We start from the raw sequence: 19,252 nt of genomic DNA on the forward strand, positions 1-19,252 counted from the left end.
ACCACAATCACCCACCACCACAACCACCACAATCACCACCACAACCACCACAATCCCCACCACAATCACCACCACAACAACCACCACAACCACCACCACAACCACCACCACAACCACCACCACAACCACCACCACAACCACCACCACAACCACCACCACAACCACCACAATCACCACCATAATCCCCACCACAACCACCACCACAACAACCACCACAACCACCACAACCACCACCACAATCCCCACCACCACAACCACCACCACCCACCACAAACACAGGCGTGGCCGGTCTCGCCTGCCCGATGATGATTGGGAACCTTGTCCGGATCTCTGTGGCTATGAGATGTTGACTACCTCGCTTGGTGTACAGGACGTCGTGGGTTCGACCCTGACGATGCCTGCTGCTGTATATTTGGAGTTTGCGTGTCTCTCTCATCGTCATCACAGTGGCTAGGAGATGTTAACCACCTCGCCTGGTACACAGGAGGTCGTGGATCCCGACCCTGACGATGCCTGCTGCTGTATATTTGGAGTTTGCGTGTCTCTCTCATCGTCATCATCATCACGGTGGCTAGGAGATGTTAACCACCTCGCCTGGTACACAGGAGGTCGTGGATCCCGACCCTGACGCCTGCTGCTGTATATTTGGAGTTTGCGTGTCTCTCTCTCTCATCATCATCATCACGGTGGCTAGGAGATGTCGACTACCTCGCCTGATCTACAGGAGGTCGTGGGTTCGATCCCGACCATGACGATGCCTGCTGCTGCTGTATATTTGGAGTTTGCGTGTCTCTGTCTCTCATCATCATCATTATCACGGTGGATAGGAGATGTTAACCACCTTGCCTGGTCTACAGGAGGTCGTGGGTTCGATCTCGAGCCTGACGATGCCTGCTGCTGTATATTTGGAATTTGCGTGTCTCTCATCATCACGGTGGCTATGAGATGTTAACCACCTTGCCTGGTATACAGGAGGTCGTGGGTTCGATCTCGACCCTGATGATGCCTGCTGCTGTATATTTGGAGTTTGCGTGTCTCTCTCATCATCATCATCACTACGGTGGCTAGGAGATGTTAACTACCTCGCCTGGTCTACAGGAGGTCGTGGGTTCAATCCCGACCATGACGATGCCTGCTGCTGCTGTATATTTGTAGTTTCCGTGTCTCTCTCCCCATGGTCGCGTGGATTTTTCTCCAGGTCCTCCGGTTTTTCCCCTCCATATTTATTTAGATATAAATTTCCACGTGTTGATGTTGATGACTATGATAAGGCCACAGAATTGAGCTGTCATTTGTGATATGCAGGTCGCCTCTAAAAAAGCACTACACAGCTCTGTGGGACTGATATTTTGTTACAATGTCATTCCTACTCGTTTCCACTCTTATCTTTCTGTGCTATTGAAGGGTCGTTGCCCGAAACGTCGCCTGTTTATATATGTACAGTGGCATTCTCATGAGGCCCCACACGGTGTAAAACGAGTGCAAGTCTTCAACTCGTTTCCACTCTCATCTCTCTGCGCTGTTGAAGGGCCGGTGCCTGAAACGTCGCCTGTTATAGAACATTGCCTCTGTTAAGGCCCACCGTGTTATTGACGCCTGAATCGGAATATAAATATTTTTTGTTTAGACTGGAGGATTTCGAAGAGCTATAAAGTTCATCTTCTTGGTTCTTTCGGTAAAGTCACGTTTCTACGTGACGATGAATCCCTGCAGTCACGAAAGCTTTAAATCTAAATCTTTCGGTAAAGTCACGTAGAAGGGAAATAATAAAACAATAAAATTAAAACATAATAAAATACAATTCTCACAGCGTCTGTCTTTCCGACAGCCCTGTTCTTAACCTGAGGACGGCTGCTTGCGTTGTGGCCGAAACGTCGTGAAAATTTTTTAATTATGTTTAATTTTTATTATTTATTATTTCCATTCTACGTGACTTTACCGAAAGAACCAAGAAGATGAATCCCTGCAGTCACGAAAGCTTTAAATCGAAATTTAAAAGCTATAAAGTTATTTTATCCGTTTGATGCTGCCACACTCTGCGTTCATAATAGAGATTTTTTTTTGGGGGGTTAAATCGCAAGGACTGTTTTCTTGGAATTTCTCTCACTTGATACAGCAATCGTGCTGTGACGGTTCCACCTGAAGACGGAGGCTTGTTTTGCCTCCGAAACGTCGTGATTTTTTTTATTTTAACTTTTTACCTATGTGACTTTACCGAAAAAACCTAAGAATATGGATCCTTGCAGTCACGAAAGCTTCAAATCTAAAACTCTACCTTACTCTCTGGTTCTTTCGGTAAAGTCACGCAGGTAGAAAATTAATAGATCTCGACATTTCGATCGCAGCAATCGTCATCAGACGGGACAATCGGCAGTTTTTCTTGCTGTGGTCCTCCCACCTGATGACGATTGCTTGTGTTGCGATCGAAACGTCGTGATCTATTAATTTCTACCTACGTGACTTTACCTGAAAGAACCACAGAGTGTGTGGATTCCTGCAGTCACGAAAGCTTCAAATCAAGATTGACACTCTACGTTATTGGCAATTGACAACTTTGGGCCCCGCCTTTTGGAGTGCTTGCCTACCTCGCCTGGTCTACAGGAGGTCGTGGGTTCGATCCCGACCATGATGATGCCTGCTGCTGTATATTTGGAGTCTGTGTGTCTCTCTCTCTCATCATCACAGTGGCTAGGAAATGTAAACTACCTCGCCTGGTCTGCAGGAGGTCGTGGGTTAAAGTCACGATCCTGACGATGCCTGCTGCTGTATATTTGGAGTTTGCGTATCTCTCTCTCTCATCATCATCACAGTGGCTAGGAGATGTTAACTACCTCGCCATACAGGAGGACGTTGGTTTGATCCCGACCGCGACGCCTGCTGTATATTTGGAGTTTGCTCGTCTCTCTCTCCCCGTGATCGCGTGGATTTTTCTCCGGATCCTCCAGTTTTTCCCTCCCCATTTAGAATCAACACCACGCATTTAGAGTATTTGGCGGCTATACATTTCCACGTGATGGTCAGCCGCTTCCCTGAGCTATCAATTGTGATAACCAGGTCGCTTCTGAAAAATAGCATGTCCTCTCTTCCACGGGGAGAGAGGACAGGGTCGTGATTGAACCCACGACCTCCTGCATACCAGGCGAGGTTGTTAACATCTCACCACGTGGAGAGAGGACACGCAAACTCCAAATATACAGCAGGCGTCAGGGTCGTGATCGAACTCACGACCTTCTGCGTACCGGGCGAGGTAGCTAACATCTCACCACGGGGAGAGAGAACACGCAAACTCCAAATATACAGCAGGCGTCAAGGTCGTGATCGAATGCACGACCTCCTGTGTACCGGGCGAGGTGGCTAACATCTCACCACGGGGAGAGAGAACATTCAAACTCCATATATACAGCAGGCGTCAGGGTCGTAATCGAACCCACGACTTTCTGCGTACCAGGCGAGGTAGTTAACATCTCACCACGGGGAGAGAGAACACGCAAACTCTACATTTTCAGCTGGCGTCAAGGTCGTGATCGAACCCACGATCTCCTGCGTGCCAGGCGAGGTAGTTAACATCTCACCACGGGGAGAGAGGACACGCAAACTCCAAATATACAGCAGGCGTCAGGGTCGTGATCGAACGCACGACCTCCTGCGTACCAGGCGAGGTGGTTAACATCTCCTAGCCACGGCGGCTCCCCTTGTTCTACAGGCCGCGTCGTCTTGTTTCTCACGCGCTTCGCACGTTTGCCGAACTTGTTCCGCAGCGCCCGCAGCCCGACCGTGCCCATCGGAGGTGCGGATTGACCACGCGGGCTGCCACCACCGTCTCGCCCCGTCGTCCTATCTCCCCGGAGCTTGAGTCACGATGTCGTCGATGAACATCCGCGTAAGTAAAAACCCGGCCGACCCGGTTGTTTGACTGAGCCCCGTCGGCTTGGCAGAGGGAGATACGCGAGAGAGCGTCGGGGGCAATGCTGCCTCGCGCGTTGCTAGGGGAGCCCCCGTGATGCGTGCGTACGTGTGCATGCGTGCGTAAGTGTGCATGTGTGTGTACGTGTGCATGCGTGCGTACGTGTGCATGCGTGCGTACGTGCGTACGTGTGCTTGCGTGCGTGTGTACGTGTGCATGCGTGCGTACGTGTGCATGCGTGCGTACGTGTGCATGCGTGCGTACGTGTGCATGCGTGCGTACGTGTGCTTGCGTGCGTACGTGTGCTTGCGTGCGTGTGTACGTGTGTACGCATGCGTGCGTACGTGCGTACGTGTCCATGCGTGCGTACGTGTGCTTGCGTGCGTGTGTACGTGTGCATGCGTGCGTACGTGTGTACGCGTGCGTACGTGTGTACGCGTGCGTACGTGTGTACGCGTGTGTACGTGTGTACGTGTGTACGCGTGCGTACGTGTGTACGCGTGCGTACGTGTGTACGCGTGCGTACGTGTGTACGCGTGCGTACGTGTGTACGCGTGCGTACGCGTGCGTACGCGTGCATGCGTGCGGTGAACTTCTTTCGCGCCGTACGTAGCAGACCGCGCCGATCGGAAGGGCGACAAGGTAGACGCAACAGGAAGTAATTCTAGAGGAGTGAGTTTTCAATAGTGTAGTGTACAGTGGTGTAGTGTATAGTGTCGTATATCGTGTAGTGTATAGTAGTGTAGTGTACGGATATTGAACTTCTTTCGCACCGTATGTATTTGACCGCGCTAATCGGAGGTGCGGGGGGGGGGGGGAAGGACAACAAACCAGACACGACAGCGAGCAGTTCGACAGAAATGAGTTTGCCAATCGAGATGACGATTTCAAAGTGCAGCGTAGCACCCAAGAGCGTTCCAGTAGGCCTCAGCAAGGTCAGGTAGAAGTTAAAAGGTAAAAACAACGAGCCTATTTTTACCCTACCTTTTACCTTACCACATATAAATTACCCAATTATAGGGTAATTACTAGGGAACTACTACGAACAAGGTTTATAACGGTAAATGCTATAAGGTAGAGCGCTTTAATCATATAGAATACTCTCGATGATTCCAATTTTACACGCTTGTTGTCATTGTTGTCGTTGTTGTCGTCGTTGTCGTATCCTCAAATCTTTTAACAAAATTTTTACCCACTTCCCAATGTGGTATCGACTGCAAACTTGGTATACTTATGTCGTACTGATGACAACACTATATTCTATCATAAAATCCTTTTTTATATGTTATGTTTCGGCTTGGGTCTAATTGTCCACGGTCAACTCACGTTGGCTGTAAATCCCCACGGCCCCCTTACGTTGTGGCAAGCTTCGGGGCCACTTCCTGGAGTCGTGGAGTTCTGCCATTACTAGTACATTTCATAAAAGCGTGTTTTTAAGAAAGTTTGTTTTAATATTACTTATTAAATGTAGGCCACGGACTGCGCCACGGAGCTTTTAGCGGTAAACAAGGCACCGTATTTACCGGGTAATACTTAACGCTACCTTTACTCTACCGGGTAATTCTTCCGAGCTACCTTTACCCGACCCTTCACCTTACCCCTTGGTATGTCGACATCTTCACCTTTACCCTTTTACCCGGTAAAAAGGGTAAATTACCTTACCTTGCCGAGGTCTACGTTCCAGACAGACGCAGAAGCGCATCGGGAAACGCGCGGATGCGGCGACTGCCGTCTGTGTTTCGACCGGTTAGCCAAGAGCTGCCGCTGCTGCCGCCGCTACTGCTGCTCCGAGGATGACGACGGGAGTTTTGCGCGTAGGTCAGAGGTCGCAAACAAGTTTTGATTGCTTACCCGTACCCGGCCGCACCAGGGTTGCAAATGGGTACGGGTACCCGTTCCCTACCCGTACCCTACCCGAAATGAGTGACAAACGGTTACTCACCAGTGACTCACGGTCTACCCGTACCCGGCCGCACCAGGGTCGCAAATGGCTACCCGTACCCGTAACTGGCCGGGTACGGGTAGCCGGGTATCGGGTAGGGTACGGGTATCGGGTACCCGGTTGCGACCTCTGGCGTAGGTCGGTCATCGCGCGTTGTCCCGCGTCAACACCAGCGTGCCTCCGCAGGGGTGCGCCGACGGGGAGACGTCGGCGGAGGACGTGCCGGCGTGCGGCCCCACCTCTACCTCTCGCCTGCCCGTCCGCAAGTTGACCAAGCGCCCACCAGAGGTGGACGGGGAATCCGTGAGTTGTCGCTCGCTCGCTCGCCTCACCCCCCACCCCGCTCCATCGCTCTCGCGCGAAATGGTCGTGGTACGACAATGAAATCGGACTGCGAATGGCGGAGCGTAACGATAGCCGTTCAAACGAAGGGGAGGGGGTCCAGCGCGTCCGAACATCGCTTGCCAATGCAGCGACATCCGCAAGGACTGCTGCCCGGTCAGCCTTGCGCCGGGTGCCGGATAGGCCGTGCCTCGATTGAACGAGCCGCGACACAACGGACACAATTATAAAAACACGATAGTAGCGTATAGTGTCGAAAAGGTAAACGCATTGCTTAAAAAAAATCAACATACAAATAAAACTACATTTTTTTTTTTTACTTACCAGCATCAAGACCACTGCGGGAGGACGTGCGATGCGATAAATAATTTACGATATTTAGAATCGGAATGTTGACTTGTTGCAGCAGGAGGAATCCTGTGAGCTATGAAGCTCTTCGTCACAGGTGTCCAGTCAGGAGGGAGGCACAGGGTCAGAACGTTAGAACAACAACAACGACAACAACGCTGACATTGACAAAAACATGATGGTAGTGTGAAATGTGGGAAAGGCAAATTAATCCCTTGAAAAAAGATGTCCACAACTAAAACTCAACTGTGTTTCTATACCTTACCAGGTAGAGCCCACGGCCACGGGAGGTCGTGCGGTGCGAGCTGCCTTGCTTGTGTCTCACCCCCCCCACACACCCCCCCCCCCACACCCCCTGTCTGCTGTCCAGAGGTCGCAACCGGGTACCCGATACCCGTACCCTACCCGATACCCGGCTACCCGTACCCAGCCGGGTACGGGTACCCATTTGCGACCCTGGTGCGGCCGGGTACGGGTAGGCCGTGAGTCACTGGTGAGTCACCGTTTGTCACTCATTTCGGGTAGGGTACGGGTACGGGTAGGCCGTGAGTCACTGGTGAGTAACCGTTTGTCACTCATTTCGGGTAAGGTACGGGTAGGGAACGGGTACCCATACCCGGCCGGGTACGGGTACCCATTTGCGACTCTGGTGCGGCTGGGTACGGGTAAGGAATCAAAACCCGTTTGCGACCTCTGCCGCTGTCCCTGTGTGCCGTGTCAGGTCAGCAAGAGGCAGCGTCTGGACGGCATGTTGCACGCGGACGGGGTGGGCAAGGGGCAGCAGCAGCAGCGCTCGCTCTCCACCATGTCGCTGTACAGGCCCAGCGCGGCCACGCGTCCCGCCAAGGTCTTCTCGGCCATCACGTGTGAGTGTGTGTGGGTCTCTGTGTGAGTGTGTGGGTCTCTGTGTGAGTGTGTGTGGGTCTCTGTGTGGGTGGGTCTGTGTGAGTGTGTGTGGGTCTCTGTGTGGGTCTCTGTGTGAGTGTGTGTGAGTTTGTGTGGTTCTGTGAGTGTGTGTGGGTCTCTGTGTGGGTGTGTGTGGGTGTCCGTGAGTGTGTGTGGGTCTCTGAGTACCTGTGAGTTTGTGTGGGTCTCTGTGTGGGTGTGTGGGTCTCTGTATGGGTCTCTCTGTGTGTGTGTGGGTCTCTGTGTGAGTGTGTGTGGGTCTCTGTGTGTGTGTGGGGGTCTCTGTGTGAGTGTGTGGGTGTTTGTGAGTGTGTGAGTGTGTGGGTCTCTGTGTGTGTTAGTTTATGTAGGTCTCTGTGTGGGTGGGTCTCTGTGTGGGTGAGTCTCTGTGTGAGTGTGTGTGGGTCTCTGTGTGGGTGGGTCTCTGTGTGTGTGGGTCTCTGTGTGAGTGTGTGTGGGTGTGTGTGTGAGTGTGTGTGGGTCTCTGTGAGTGTGTGTGAGTTTGTCTGGGTCTCTGTGTGAGTGTGTGTGGGTCTCTGTGTGGGTGTGTGAGTGGGTCTGTGTGTGTGTGTGTGTGCGTGGGTGTGTGGGTCTCTGTGTGGGTGTGTATGTGTGTGTGAGTGTGTGGGTCTCTGTGAGTGTGTGTGAGTTTGTGTGGGTCTGTGTGAGTGTGTGTGGGTCTCTGTATGGGTCTGTGTGTGTGTGTGGGGGTCTCTGTGTGAGTGAGTGGTTCTGTGTGTGAGTGTGTGGGTCTCTGTGTGTGTGTTAGTTTATGTAGGTCTCTGTGTGCGAGTGTATGTGTTTCTCTGTGTGAGTCTACTGGGGTCTCTTTGTGAGCGTGTGTGTAAGTCTTTTTGGTGGTGGTGTTAGTGGTGTGGTGGTGGTGTTGGTAGTGATGTTAGTGGTGGTGTTAGTGGTGGTAGTAGTCTTAGTGGTGGTAGTAGTGGCGTTAGTGGTGGCGGTGGTGGTGTTGGTAGTGATGTTAGTGGTGGTGTTAGTGGTGGTCGTGGTAGTGGTGGTGTTAGTGGTGGTAGTAGTGGTGTTAGTCGTGGCGGTGGTGGCATTTAACCGGCTCCGCATGGGGGCGGCCGTTTCTCCCTCTGCAGCTCGCCACACGTCGGCGCCCCAGCAAGTCAAGGCGGCCGTCCCCCCGAGGCACTCGGCAGGCCAGCTGGCCCGGGCCTCGCGTGCACGGCCACCGGCCGGCGCCCCTTCCACCACGGCCGCCCGCGGTACGTTGACGGCGCGCGGCAAAAGGGGCAGCCGCCATCGTGGTTTCGGCATCCGAGTCTCGGCTGTCCGTGGGAGGATGATCGAAGATGCGGAGTACTCGAAAATGAGAACGCTTGAACTGTGATTTCGATATTCTTGGGTTTTTTCGGTAAAGTCACGTAGGTAAAAAAATGTAAATTAATAAAAGTTAAATAAAATAAAAATCACGACGTTTCGGAGGCAACACAAGCTTCCGTCTTCAGGTGGAACAGTCACAGCACGATAGCTGTATCAAGTAAAGAGAAATTCCAAGAAAACAGTCCTTGTATATATTTACTGGTTGAGGGTGGGAGGAGCCAAGGTAGGCCCTGGATATTATTTTTGTGAGGTTCGGTGCGGCTGAAGAACGCTGTTAGGAACGAGCCTTTGTTGTGTAAACTAGGTGCGGATGATGTAAAGGTGCGTGTAAAAGGGACTGAGCCTTTAGTTATGTAGAGGTGATGCGGCTGAAATAGATGTCGTTGAGCCGTGTGTGACCCGTGCCCGTCGTGCTGTGTTTGTGCCGATTCCTCCTCTAGACAAGAAGTCCCTGGTGGCTGCGTCTGCTGCGACCTCTGCTGCACCTAAAGCAGCAGGTGCGTGTGGTGTGTGTGTGGTGTGTGTGTGGTGTGTGTGTGGTGTGTGTGTGGTGTGCGTGTGGTGTGTGTGGTGTGTGTGGTGTGTGTGTGGTGTGTGTGCGGTGTGTGTGGTGTGCGTGCGGTGTGTGCGGTGTGTGTGTGGTGTGTGTGTGTGTGTGTGCGGTGTGTGTGGTGTGTGTGTGCGGTGTGTGTGGTGTGTGTGTGTGTGTGTGCGGTGTGTGTGGTGTGTGTGCGGTGTGTGTGTGTGCGGTGTGTGTGTGTGCGGTGTGCGTGTGGTGTGTGTGCGGTGTGTGTGTGTGCGGTGTGTGTGTGGTGTGTGTGTGTGTGTGCGGTGTGTGTGGTGTGTGTGTGGTGTGTGTGCGGTGTGTGTGTGTGCGGTGTGGTGTGTGTGCGTGTGGTGTGTGTGGTGTGTGTGTGGTGTGTGTGGCGTGCGTGTGTGTGCGGTGGTAGCGCTACGCTGCACTACGAACCCGGCGACCCGAGTTCGATTCCCGCTCACGGCCAACACCACCAGCAACGATTATCTGAACCGGTCCTGAGCCTCCCCTGGGTCGACTAGGCCTCAAATGAGTACCTGGTGTAGCGGTGTGTAGTAAACATCGCCACCGGGGAGACAAAAGCTCTTGGGCGTGGTGCTGGCCACCCACCCCCTCGTGTGCCGTGCCGGCCTTCATCGGTGCTGTTCGCTAACAGCACTTGCCCCAACAGTCTGTTGAGGCTACACGGGGGATCTTTGTATTTGTTGTGCGGTGGTGCAGCGGTTATCGCTACAAACCCGGCGACCCGAGTTCGATTCCCGCTCACGGCCAACACCGGTGACGATTATCTGAACCGGTCCCGGGCCTCCGTGGGCCATCGCTAGGACTGCCACGATGTAAACCTTCTCAAGATCCGATGTCATTTTGTGCGACCGGGTGATTACCGCCGTCGCCAGTGTATAGTTTCCGCGATGTTACGATTGGCCAATGTCCTTGGGACCATCAGCTCAGCCTGTGTGAGTCTGACTCAGTCAATGTAAGTCTGTGGGTCTCTATGTGAGTCTACGGGTCCCTGTGTGAACCTATGGTTCTCTGTCATTTTATGGGTTTCTGTGCGAGTCTGTGGGTCTCTATGTGAGTCTTTGGGTCTCTACGTGAGTCTTTGGGTCTCTGTGGGTCTCTGTCATTCCATGGGTCTCTATGCGAGTCTACGGGTCTCTATGTGAGTCTTTGGGTCTCTATGTGAGTCTACGGGTCTCTGTGTGAGCCTATGGTTCTCTGTCATTTCATGGGTCTCTGTGCGAGTCTGTGGGTCTCTATGTGAGTCTGTGGGTCTCTATGTGAGTCTTTGGGTCTCTACGTGAGTCTTTGGGTCTCTGTGGGTCTCTGTCATTCTACGGGTCTCTATGTGAGTCTTTGGGTCTCTATGTGAGTCTACGGGTCTCTGTGTGAGCCTATGGGTCTCTGTCATTCCATGGGTCTCTGTGTGAGTCTGTGGGTCTCTATGTGAGTCTTTGGGTCTCTGTGTGAGTCTATGGGTCTCTGTTATTCTATGGGTCTCTGTGCGAGTCTGTGAGTCTGCATGCGAGTCTGCGGGTCTCTATGCAAGTCTGTGGGTCTCTACGTGAATCTTTGGGTCTCTGTGTGAGCCTATGGGTCTCTCTCAATGCATGGGTCTCTGTGCGAGTTTGTGAGTCTGCATGCGAATCTGTGGGTCTCTATGCGAGTCTGTGGGTCTCTACGCGAGTCTGTGGGTCTCTACGTGAGTCTGTGGGTCTCTACGTGAGTCTGTGGGTCTCTTTGCGAGTCTGTGGGTCTCTACATGTGCCTATTGGTCTCTGTCATTCCATGGGTCGCTGTGCGAGTCACTTGCGACCGAGCTCAAACCATCAAATCTCTACACTTGGGGAACTCCGTTTCAGGATCAGAATTTTTCTATGTTTTTCTTTCTTTCCTCTTTTTTCCCCGGCAGCGAGCGGTACGGCCCGGAAGCTGCCGGCGTGGGACATCAAGGGCCGCCTGGGCTTGATGGAGGCCAACTGGAGCCAGGACCAGGCGCGCATCAAGATGCTGGAGCAGATGGTGGGCGAGCTGGAGGGGGTGCGTGTCCTGCGGGAGCGCGAGACGTCAGTGAGCAGCGAGCAGGTGTCGCGTCTTCAGTCGGAGCTCAGGTGAGAGACGTGGCGGTGAGGTGTGACGCCTCCTGTCGGAGCTCGGGTGAGCGACGTGTCAGTGAGCGGTCCCTGTGTGTGTGCGTGTGTGTGTGTGTGTGCGTGTGTGTGTGCGTGCGTGTGTGTGTGTGCGCGTGCGCAGCAAGACGGAGACGGAGCTGGGGCCCCTCCGCCGCCAGGTGCAGGAGCTCACCGAGGAGCTGTCGGCGGCGGCGCGAGCACGGCAGCGCGCCGAGCGCGACCTGGAGGCGCGCGACGCCGAGAACGCCGAGCTGCGGCGCTCCGTGGCCGAGGCGTCGGCGCTGCGCCTCGCCATGACGACGCAGATCGACGTCGCCGAGGTGTGGGAGCGGGCTGGGCGGGCTGGGAGCAGAGGTCACAAACGAGTTTTGATTCCTTACCCGTACCCGGCCGCACCAGGGTCGCAATCGGGTACCCTACCCGGCTACCCGTACCGGGCCACCCGTACCCGGCCGGGTACGGGTATCGGGTACCTGATTGCGACCTCTGGGATGAAGCCATGTTGCAAGCGCGGGTGGGTTGATTCTAGGAACTTGAATTGTGAGAAGAGACAAGACGTTGGGAAATGAGTGACAAACGGTGACTCACCAGTGACTCACGGCCTACCCGTACCCGGCTGCACCAGGGTCGCAAACGGCTACCCGTACCCGGCCGGGTACGGGTAGCCGGGTGTGCGGGAGGTCGCGGGTTCCAGCCGCGGCGGCGAGCTGTCATTCGGAGGTACGGCGTTGCAATAAAAACTAAAAACATTGTTTTTCATTTCGATTGAAAGCTGTTCCTGACTGCATGGATTCATCTTCTTGGTTCTTTCGGTAAAGTCATCACGTAGAAGGGAAATAATAAAATAATTAATAAAACGTTAAGAAATACAATTCTCACGACGTTTCGGCCACAACACAAGCAGCCGTCCTCAGGCGAAGAACAGGTCTGTCGGAAAGACAGCGTCTGAAGTGAACTTCAGACGCTTCTGAAGTTCATTCAGACGCTGTCTTTCCGACAGACCTGTTCTTCACCTGAGGACGGCTGCTTGCGTGGTGGCCGAAACGTCGTGAGAATTGTATTTTATTATGTTTTATTATTTCCCTTCTACGTGACTTTACCGAAAGAACCAAGAAGATTCTTTTTCATGGTAAAGTTTTTGGGTTTAGATCGCGTTATTTATAAATGTGTCCGTAACCCTCCACCACCCGACACGGCCAAGCAGTAAAAAATGTGTCACGTTGACAAAAGACAAATAGTTCACTGCTTTAGCCCACCGGTGTGTTCTGGCAAATTGCCCGATGATGCTGGATGTGTAATTACCAGCGAAACGTCGTACTCAGAACTTGTAAATGATGTTGATTCACTCTTCAACACACCGGTGAGCTAAAGTAGTGAACTATTTTGTCTTTTGTAAACGTGACGCATTTTTTTACTGTTTGGCCGTGTCGGGTGGTGGAGGGTTACGACACATTGATAAATAACGCGATCTGACCCAAAAACCTTTAGTATGAATAATATTGGTCGCGAAAGCCGACATGTTAAACTCCATTTTTCTAAAAAGTCAAAAGTGTACCTGGCCTGCCACAGGCGCCACGGTGATATCACCGCGACTGTTGTTGTTGTTGATGCTGTTGTTGTTGTTGATGCTGTTGTTGTTGATGCTGCTGTTGTTGTTGTTATGCTGTTGATTTTGTTCTTGTTGATGTTGTTATTTATACTGTTGTTGATGCTGCTGGTCTTGTTTTTGCTGCTGTTTTTCCTGTTTATGTTGCTGTTGTTGAGTTTGTTGATGTTGCGATTGATGCTGCTGTTGATGCGGTTTCTGTTGTTACTGTTGTTGATGCTGCTGCTGTTGATGTTGTTGTTGATACTGTTGATGCTGCTGCTGTTGTTTATGCTGTTGATGTTGTTTATGCTGTTGATGTTGTTGATGCTGCTGTTGTTGTTTATGCTGTTGATGTTGTTTATGCTGTTGATGCTGCTGTTGATGTTTATGCTGTCGACGCTGCTGCTGTTGTTTATGCTGTCGATGCTGCTGTTGACGCTGCTACTGTTGATGTTGTTGATGCCGTTGATGATGCCGCTGTTGTTGTCGACGCTGCTGCTGTTGATGTTGACGCTGTCGACGCTGCTGTTGACGCTGCTACACCGACGCTGCCGTCGCCAGTGCCGCCTGCGTGAGCGCGAATCGGCGCTGCGGGAGGCCGGCGAGCGCGAGGCGGCGCTGGGGGCGGAGGTGGCGACCCTGAGCGCCAGCATCGAGGAGCAGGGGCGGACGCTGCAGAAGTACGAGACGGAGCGGCGCTACCTGCACAACCTCGTGCAGGAGCTGAAGGTGACGGCGGGGGCGGAGGGGGGGGGGTTCGGCGGGGGGGACCGGCGCTTGCTGGCGCTGGCTGGGGCGGAAGAGTTAAAGGGGGGATGGGCGCACGCGATGGAACTAGCGGCGATTCGATGACTACCACCAACGTCCTGTACGCCAAGCGAGGTCGTTAACATTTCATAGCCACCGTGATGATGATGATGATGATAGACCCCCTGGGCTTGAACCCAGGGTCTTAGTGGTGGTGGGTCAGTGTCTCTAACACGGACTTTGTGAACACCCTCCTACGAGAGAGACACCCAGACCCAGGGTCTTAGTGGTGCTGAGTCAGTGTCTCTAACACGGACTTTGTGAATCCCCCTACGAGAGAGACATCCAGACCCAGGGCTTGAACCCAGGGTCTTAGTGGTGGTGGGTCAGTGTCTCTAACACGGCCATTGTGAACACCCCTATTACAGAGAGACACCCAGACCCAGGGCTTGAACCCAGGGTCTTAGTGGTGGTGGGTCAGTGTCTCTAACACGGACTTTGTGAACACCCCTGTCACAGAGAGACACCCAGACTCAGGGCTTGAACCCAGGAAAATAGTGATGCTGGGTCAGTGTCTCTAACACGGACTTTGTGAACACCCCTGTTACAGAGAGACACCCAGACCCAGGGCTTGAACCCAGGGTCTTAGTGGTGCGCGGTCAGTGTCTCTAACAAGGCCATTGTGAACTCCCCCTACGAGAGAGACACCCAGACCCAGGGCTTGAACCCAGGGTCTTAGTGGTGGTGAGTCAGTGTCTCTAACAAGACCATTGTGAACTCCCCTATTACAGAGAGACACCCAGACCCAGGGCTTGAACCCAGGGTCCTAGTGGTGGTGAGTCAGTGTCTCTAACATGGCCATTGTGAACCCAGTCCTGTAAATGTAGATGCCACTGGTTCTTCACGCTCTGTAGATGTAGATGCCACTGGTTCTTCACGTTCTGCAGATGTAGATGCCACTGGTTCTTCACATTCTGCAGATGTAGATGCCACTGGTTCTTCACGTTCTGTAGATGTAGATGCCACTGGTTCTTCACGTTCTGCAGATGCATATGCCACTGGTTCTTCACGTTCTGTAGATGTAGATGCCACTGGTTCGTGTTCTGCAGATGTAGATGCCACTGGTTCTTCACGTTCTGCAGATGTAGATGCCACTGGTTTTTCACGTTCTGCAGATGTAGATGCTACTTGTTCTTCACGCTCTGTAGATGTAGATGCCACTGGTTCTTCACGTTCTGCAGATGTAGATGCCACTGGTTATTCACATTCTGCAGATGTAGATGCCACTGGTTCTTCACGTTCTGTAGATGTAGATGCCACTGGTTCTTCACGTTCTGCAGATGCATATGCCACTGGTTCTTCACGTTCTGTAGATGTAGATGCCACTGGTTCGTGTTCTGCAGATGTAGATGCCACTGGTTCTTCACGTTCTGTAGATGTAGATGCCACTGGTTCTTCACGTTCTGCAGATGTAGATGCCACTGGTTCTTCACATTCTGCAGATGTAGATGCCACTGGTTCTTCACGTTCTGCAGATGCATATGCCACTGGTTCTTCACGTTTTGTAGATGTAGATGCCACTGGTTCGTGTTCTGCAGATGTAGATGCCACTGGTTCTTCACGTTCTGCAGATGTAGATGCCACTGGTTCTTCACGTTCTGCAGATGCATATGCCACTGGTTCTTCACGTTCTGCAGATGTAGATGCCACTGGTTCTTCACGTTCTGCAGATGTAGATGTCACTGGTTCTTCACGTTCTGCAGATGTAGATGCCACTGGTTCTTCACGTTCTGCAGATGTAGATGCCACTGGTTCTTCACGTTCTGCAGATGCATATGCCACTGGTTCTTCACGTTCTGTAGATGTAGATGCCACTGGTTCTTCACATTCTGCAGATGTAGATGCCACTGGTTTTTCACGTTCTGCAGCTGTAGATGCCACTGGTTCTTCACATTCTGCAAATGTAGATGCCACTGGTTCTTGACGTTCTGCAGATGTAGATACCACTGGTTCTTCACGTTCTGCAGATGTAGATGCCACTGGTTCTTCACGTTCTGCAGATGTAGATGCCACTGGTTCTTCACGTTCTGTAGATGTAGATGCGACTGGTTCGTGTTCTGCAGATGTAGATACCACTGGTTCTTCACGTTCTGCAGCTGTAGATGCGACTGGTTCTTGACATTCTGCAGACGCAGTTGCCACCGCCACCATGTATTGCGCGGGGCGGTCGGCCTTGCGGCTTTCGGTCCGAACGGTCAATTGGACGTACGTTGACGGGCCTTGTTCGTATCTCTGAAAGTTCGTAAGTTGAGGAGTCCCTGCCCTGCCTCCCGCCCCGCTACGTCCGTGACGCGCAGGGCAACATCCGGGTGTTTTGCCGCGTGCGTCCCCTCCTCGGCAACGAGGTGACCAAGTCTGCGGAGCACATCTGTTTCCCCAGCATGGACGACTCCGGCATCGCCCTCGTCAAGCAGGAGGAGGTGACCCGCAAGCCGGCACCTCGTCGCAAACATCCCCCACCCTGTAGCCTTAGCAGACTGTTTGGGGCAAGTGCTGTTAGCGAGTAGCCTTAACAGACTGTTTGGGGCAAGTGCTGTTAGTGAGTAGTCTTAACAGACTGTTTGGGGCAAGCGCTGTTAGCGAGTAGTCTTAACAGACTGTTTGGGGCAAGTGCTGTTAGTGAGTAGTCTTAACAGACTGTTTGGGGCAAGTGCTGTTAGTGAGTAGCCTTAACAGACTGTTTGGGGCAAGTGCTGTTAGTGAGTAGTCTTAACAGACTGTTTGGGGCAAGTGCTGTTAGTGAGTAGTCTTAACAGACTGTTTGGGGCAAGTGCTGTTAGTGAGTAGTCTTAACAGACTGTTTGGGGCAAGTGCTGTTAGCGAGTAGTCTTAACAGACTGTTTGGGGCAAGTGCTGTTAGTGAGTAGCCTTAACAGACTGTTTGGGACAAGTGCTGTTAGTGAGTAGTCTTAACAGACTGTTTGGGGCAAGTGCTGTTAGCGAGTAGTCTTAACAGACTGTTTGGGACAAGTGCTGTTAGTGAGTAGTCTTAACAGACTGTTTGGGACAAGTGCTGTTAGCGAGTAGTCTTAACAGACTGTTTGGGGCAAGTGCTGTTAGTGAGTAGCCTTAACAGACTGTTTGGGACAAGTGCTGTTAGTGAGTAGTCTTAACAGACTGTTTGGGGCAAGTGCTGTTAGCGAGTAGTCTTAACAGACTGTTTGGGACAAGTGCTGTTAGTGAGTAGTCTTAACAGACTGTTTGGGACAAGTGCTGTTAGTGAGTAGTCTTAACAGACTGTTTGGGGCAAGTGCTGTTAGCGAGTAGTCTTAACAGACTGTTTGGGGCAAGTGCTGTTAGTGAGTAGTCTTAACAGACTGTTTGGGCCAAGTGCTGTTAGCGAGTAGTCTTAACAGACTGTTTGGGCCAAGTGCTGTTAGCGAGTAGTCTTAACAGACTGTTTGGGGCAAGTGCTGTTAGTGAGTAGCCTTAACAGACTTCTTCTTGGTTCTTTCGGTAAAGTCACGTAGAAGGGAAGTAATAAAAAAAATTAACCCGTAAAAACAAAGTTTTTCACTATAAATCCTTTATATGCGTGTTCAATGGGCCACAACCCAGCCCACATTGGTCTTTGAAACGGGCGGCTAGAGTCCTCTCGTCCTCTGGCTTGAGATGGCTGCCATCTATGGGTCAGATGATTGCCTGCCACCATTAAGCAATTTGTAATTAAATATTTAAAAAAAATTACCTAAAAAGTGTAAAATTTTGGAAACATTTTTCTCACGAAAATAAATTGTCACGCACAACGAGTCTGTGTGCAAAATGTCAGCTCGATTGGATCCCGGTCGTAAGCGCGCAAGCAAGCAAGCAAGTGAACTTAATATAAAGGATTAAAAAACATAATAATATAATTATTTTATTATGTTATTTTTATTATTTTATTACTTCCCTTCTACGTGACTTTACCGAAAGAATAAAAAAATAATCAAATAATAAAAATAGAACATGATAAAGAATTATTTTTTTATCTTTTATTTTTCTTATTTTATTATTTCCCTTCTACGTGACTTTACCGAAAGAACCAAGAAGATGAATCTCTGCAGTCACGAAAGCTTTAAATCGAAACTTAACAGACTTATCAAACGTGGTATGGTGGAACGGAGGGAAGCAAAGTTAAACTCATCATTAAGGAGAAATGTTGTTGTACATTTGCGTTTAATGTAACAAAAATACAATAAGGACACTGACAACACTGGTCAACACACTTGTTCTGGCATAAGGTTATTCCAACGGTTTTAATGTAATTTTGTGGTGCTGATTCCAAATCTGGCATCAGTTTTTGCCTATCACATCAGGTTGTTGAGATATCAAACATTGCATTTTCAATAAAAACTGCGGAAGAAAAATATTAAATAAATGTGGATATCTACATAAAATGATATTATAAACGCACTATCCTAAAAATACAGCACCATATTTTAACACTAAAGCAGTCACTGACTCGCAACAACTTGCAATCATAATTGACTGAGTTAATTTCGGGTAAAATCAATGAAAATGGGGTATGCCGATAGCATGAAAATGAGATGTGATAGAGCAAATCTGAGATCAGATTTGGAATTGACCGCTTGCGCCGCGTTTGACCGCTTGCGCCGCGTTTGACCGCTTGCGCCGCCTCGCGTGTCCCCCAGTCGCACACGGGTCGCGGGGAGTCGAAGCCGCTGCGCTACGAGTTCTCCTTCGACAAGGTGTTCCAGCCGAGCTGCTCGCAGGGGGACGTCTTCCAGGAGATTTCGCAGCTCGTTCAGGTTGGCTCACTCGCTCGCTCACTCACTCGCTAGCTAGCTCACTCTCTCGCTCATTCTCGCTCGCTCACTCTCTCACTCGCTCATTCTCTCGCTCGCTCGCTCCCTCTCTCTTGCTCCCTCTCGCTCACTCTCTCTCTCTCGCTCGCTCATTCTCTCGCTCACTTTCTCTCTCGCTCGCTCATTCTCTCGCTCGCTCGTTCTCTCTCACTCCCTCACTCTCTCATTCGCTTATTCTCTCACTCGCTTATTCTCTCGCTCGCTCGTTCTCTCTCTCGCTCGTTCTCTCTCACTCCCTCACTCGCTCGCTCGCTCATTCTCTCGCTCGCTCCCTCACTCTCTCACTCCCTCATTCTCTCTCACTCTCTCGCTCGCTTGCTCATTCTCTCTTGCTTACCTCTCACCCTGACCGCTCGACAACAAGAACAACCCCCTAGCATGTCGCTAGCCCTCAACCCCCTCACCCTCAACCCCCTCGCCCTCAACCCCCTTTCCCTCAACAACAGCTCCCTCGCCTGTCGCTAACCCTCAACCCCTTATTCTCAACCCCCTCGCCCTCAACAACAACAGCTCCCTCGCCTGTCGCTAACCCTCGACCCCCTCTCCGTGACCCTGTCCCACACGGAGTGATTTGCCGCCCTGACGCGTGC

At 51.6% G+C, this 19,252-nt stretch overlaps 2 protein-coding genes across 2 annotated transcripts in view; both read left to right on the plus strand.

The window, feature by feature from the left end:
* The window catches only part of LOC133361191 (ATP-dependent RNA helicase A protein-like), a 26,092-nt gene extending 22,239 nt beyond the window's left edge, over positions 1-3,853 (plus strand). The window contains exon 7 of the mRNA XM_061580075.1: positions 3,759-3,853. Within this exon, the coding sequence (XP_061436059.1) occupies positions 3,759-3,853 (95 nt within the window). The remainder of the gene's footprint in view (positions 1-3,758) is intronic.
* Positions 3,737-19,252, plus strand: part of KIFC1 (kinesin family member C1) — a 26,218-nt gene continuing 10,702 nt past the window's right edge. The window contains exons 1-10 of the mRNA XM_061579957.1: positions 3,737-3,880; positions 6,033-6,149; positions 7,258-7,402; positions 8,549-8,674; positions 9,233-9,289; positions 11,243-11,441; positions 11,584-11,782; positions 13,612-13,779; positions 16,155-16,277; positions 18,489-18,605. Coding sequence (XP_061435941.1) covers positions 3,860-3,880; positions 6,033-6,149; positions 7,258-7,402; positions 8,549-8,674; positions 9,233-9,289; positions 11,243-11,441; positions 11,584-11,782; positions 13,612-13,779; positions 16,155-16,277; positions 18,489-18,605 — 1,272 coding nt within the window. The 5' untranslated portion in view covers positions 3,737-3,859. The remainder of the gene's footprint in view (positions 3,881-6,032; positions 6,150-7,257; positions 7,403-8,548; positions 8,675-9,232; positions 9,290-11,242; positions 11,442-11,583; positions 11,783-13,611; positions 13,780-16,154; positions 16,278-18,488; positions 18,606-19,252) is intronic.

Source organism: Lethenteron reissneri, chromosome 71 (genome assembly GCF_015708825.2).
Source record: "Lethenteron reissneri isolate LAM-NWPU_2019-01 chromosome 71, ASM1570882v1, whole genome shotgun sequence".
In the NCBI taxonomy this organism is placed as follows: domain Eukaryota; kingdom Metazoa; phylum Chordata; class Hyperoartia; order Petromyzontiformes; family Petromyzontidae; genus Lethenteron; species Lethenteron reissneri.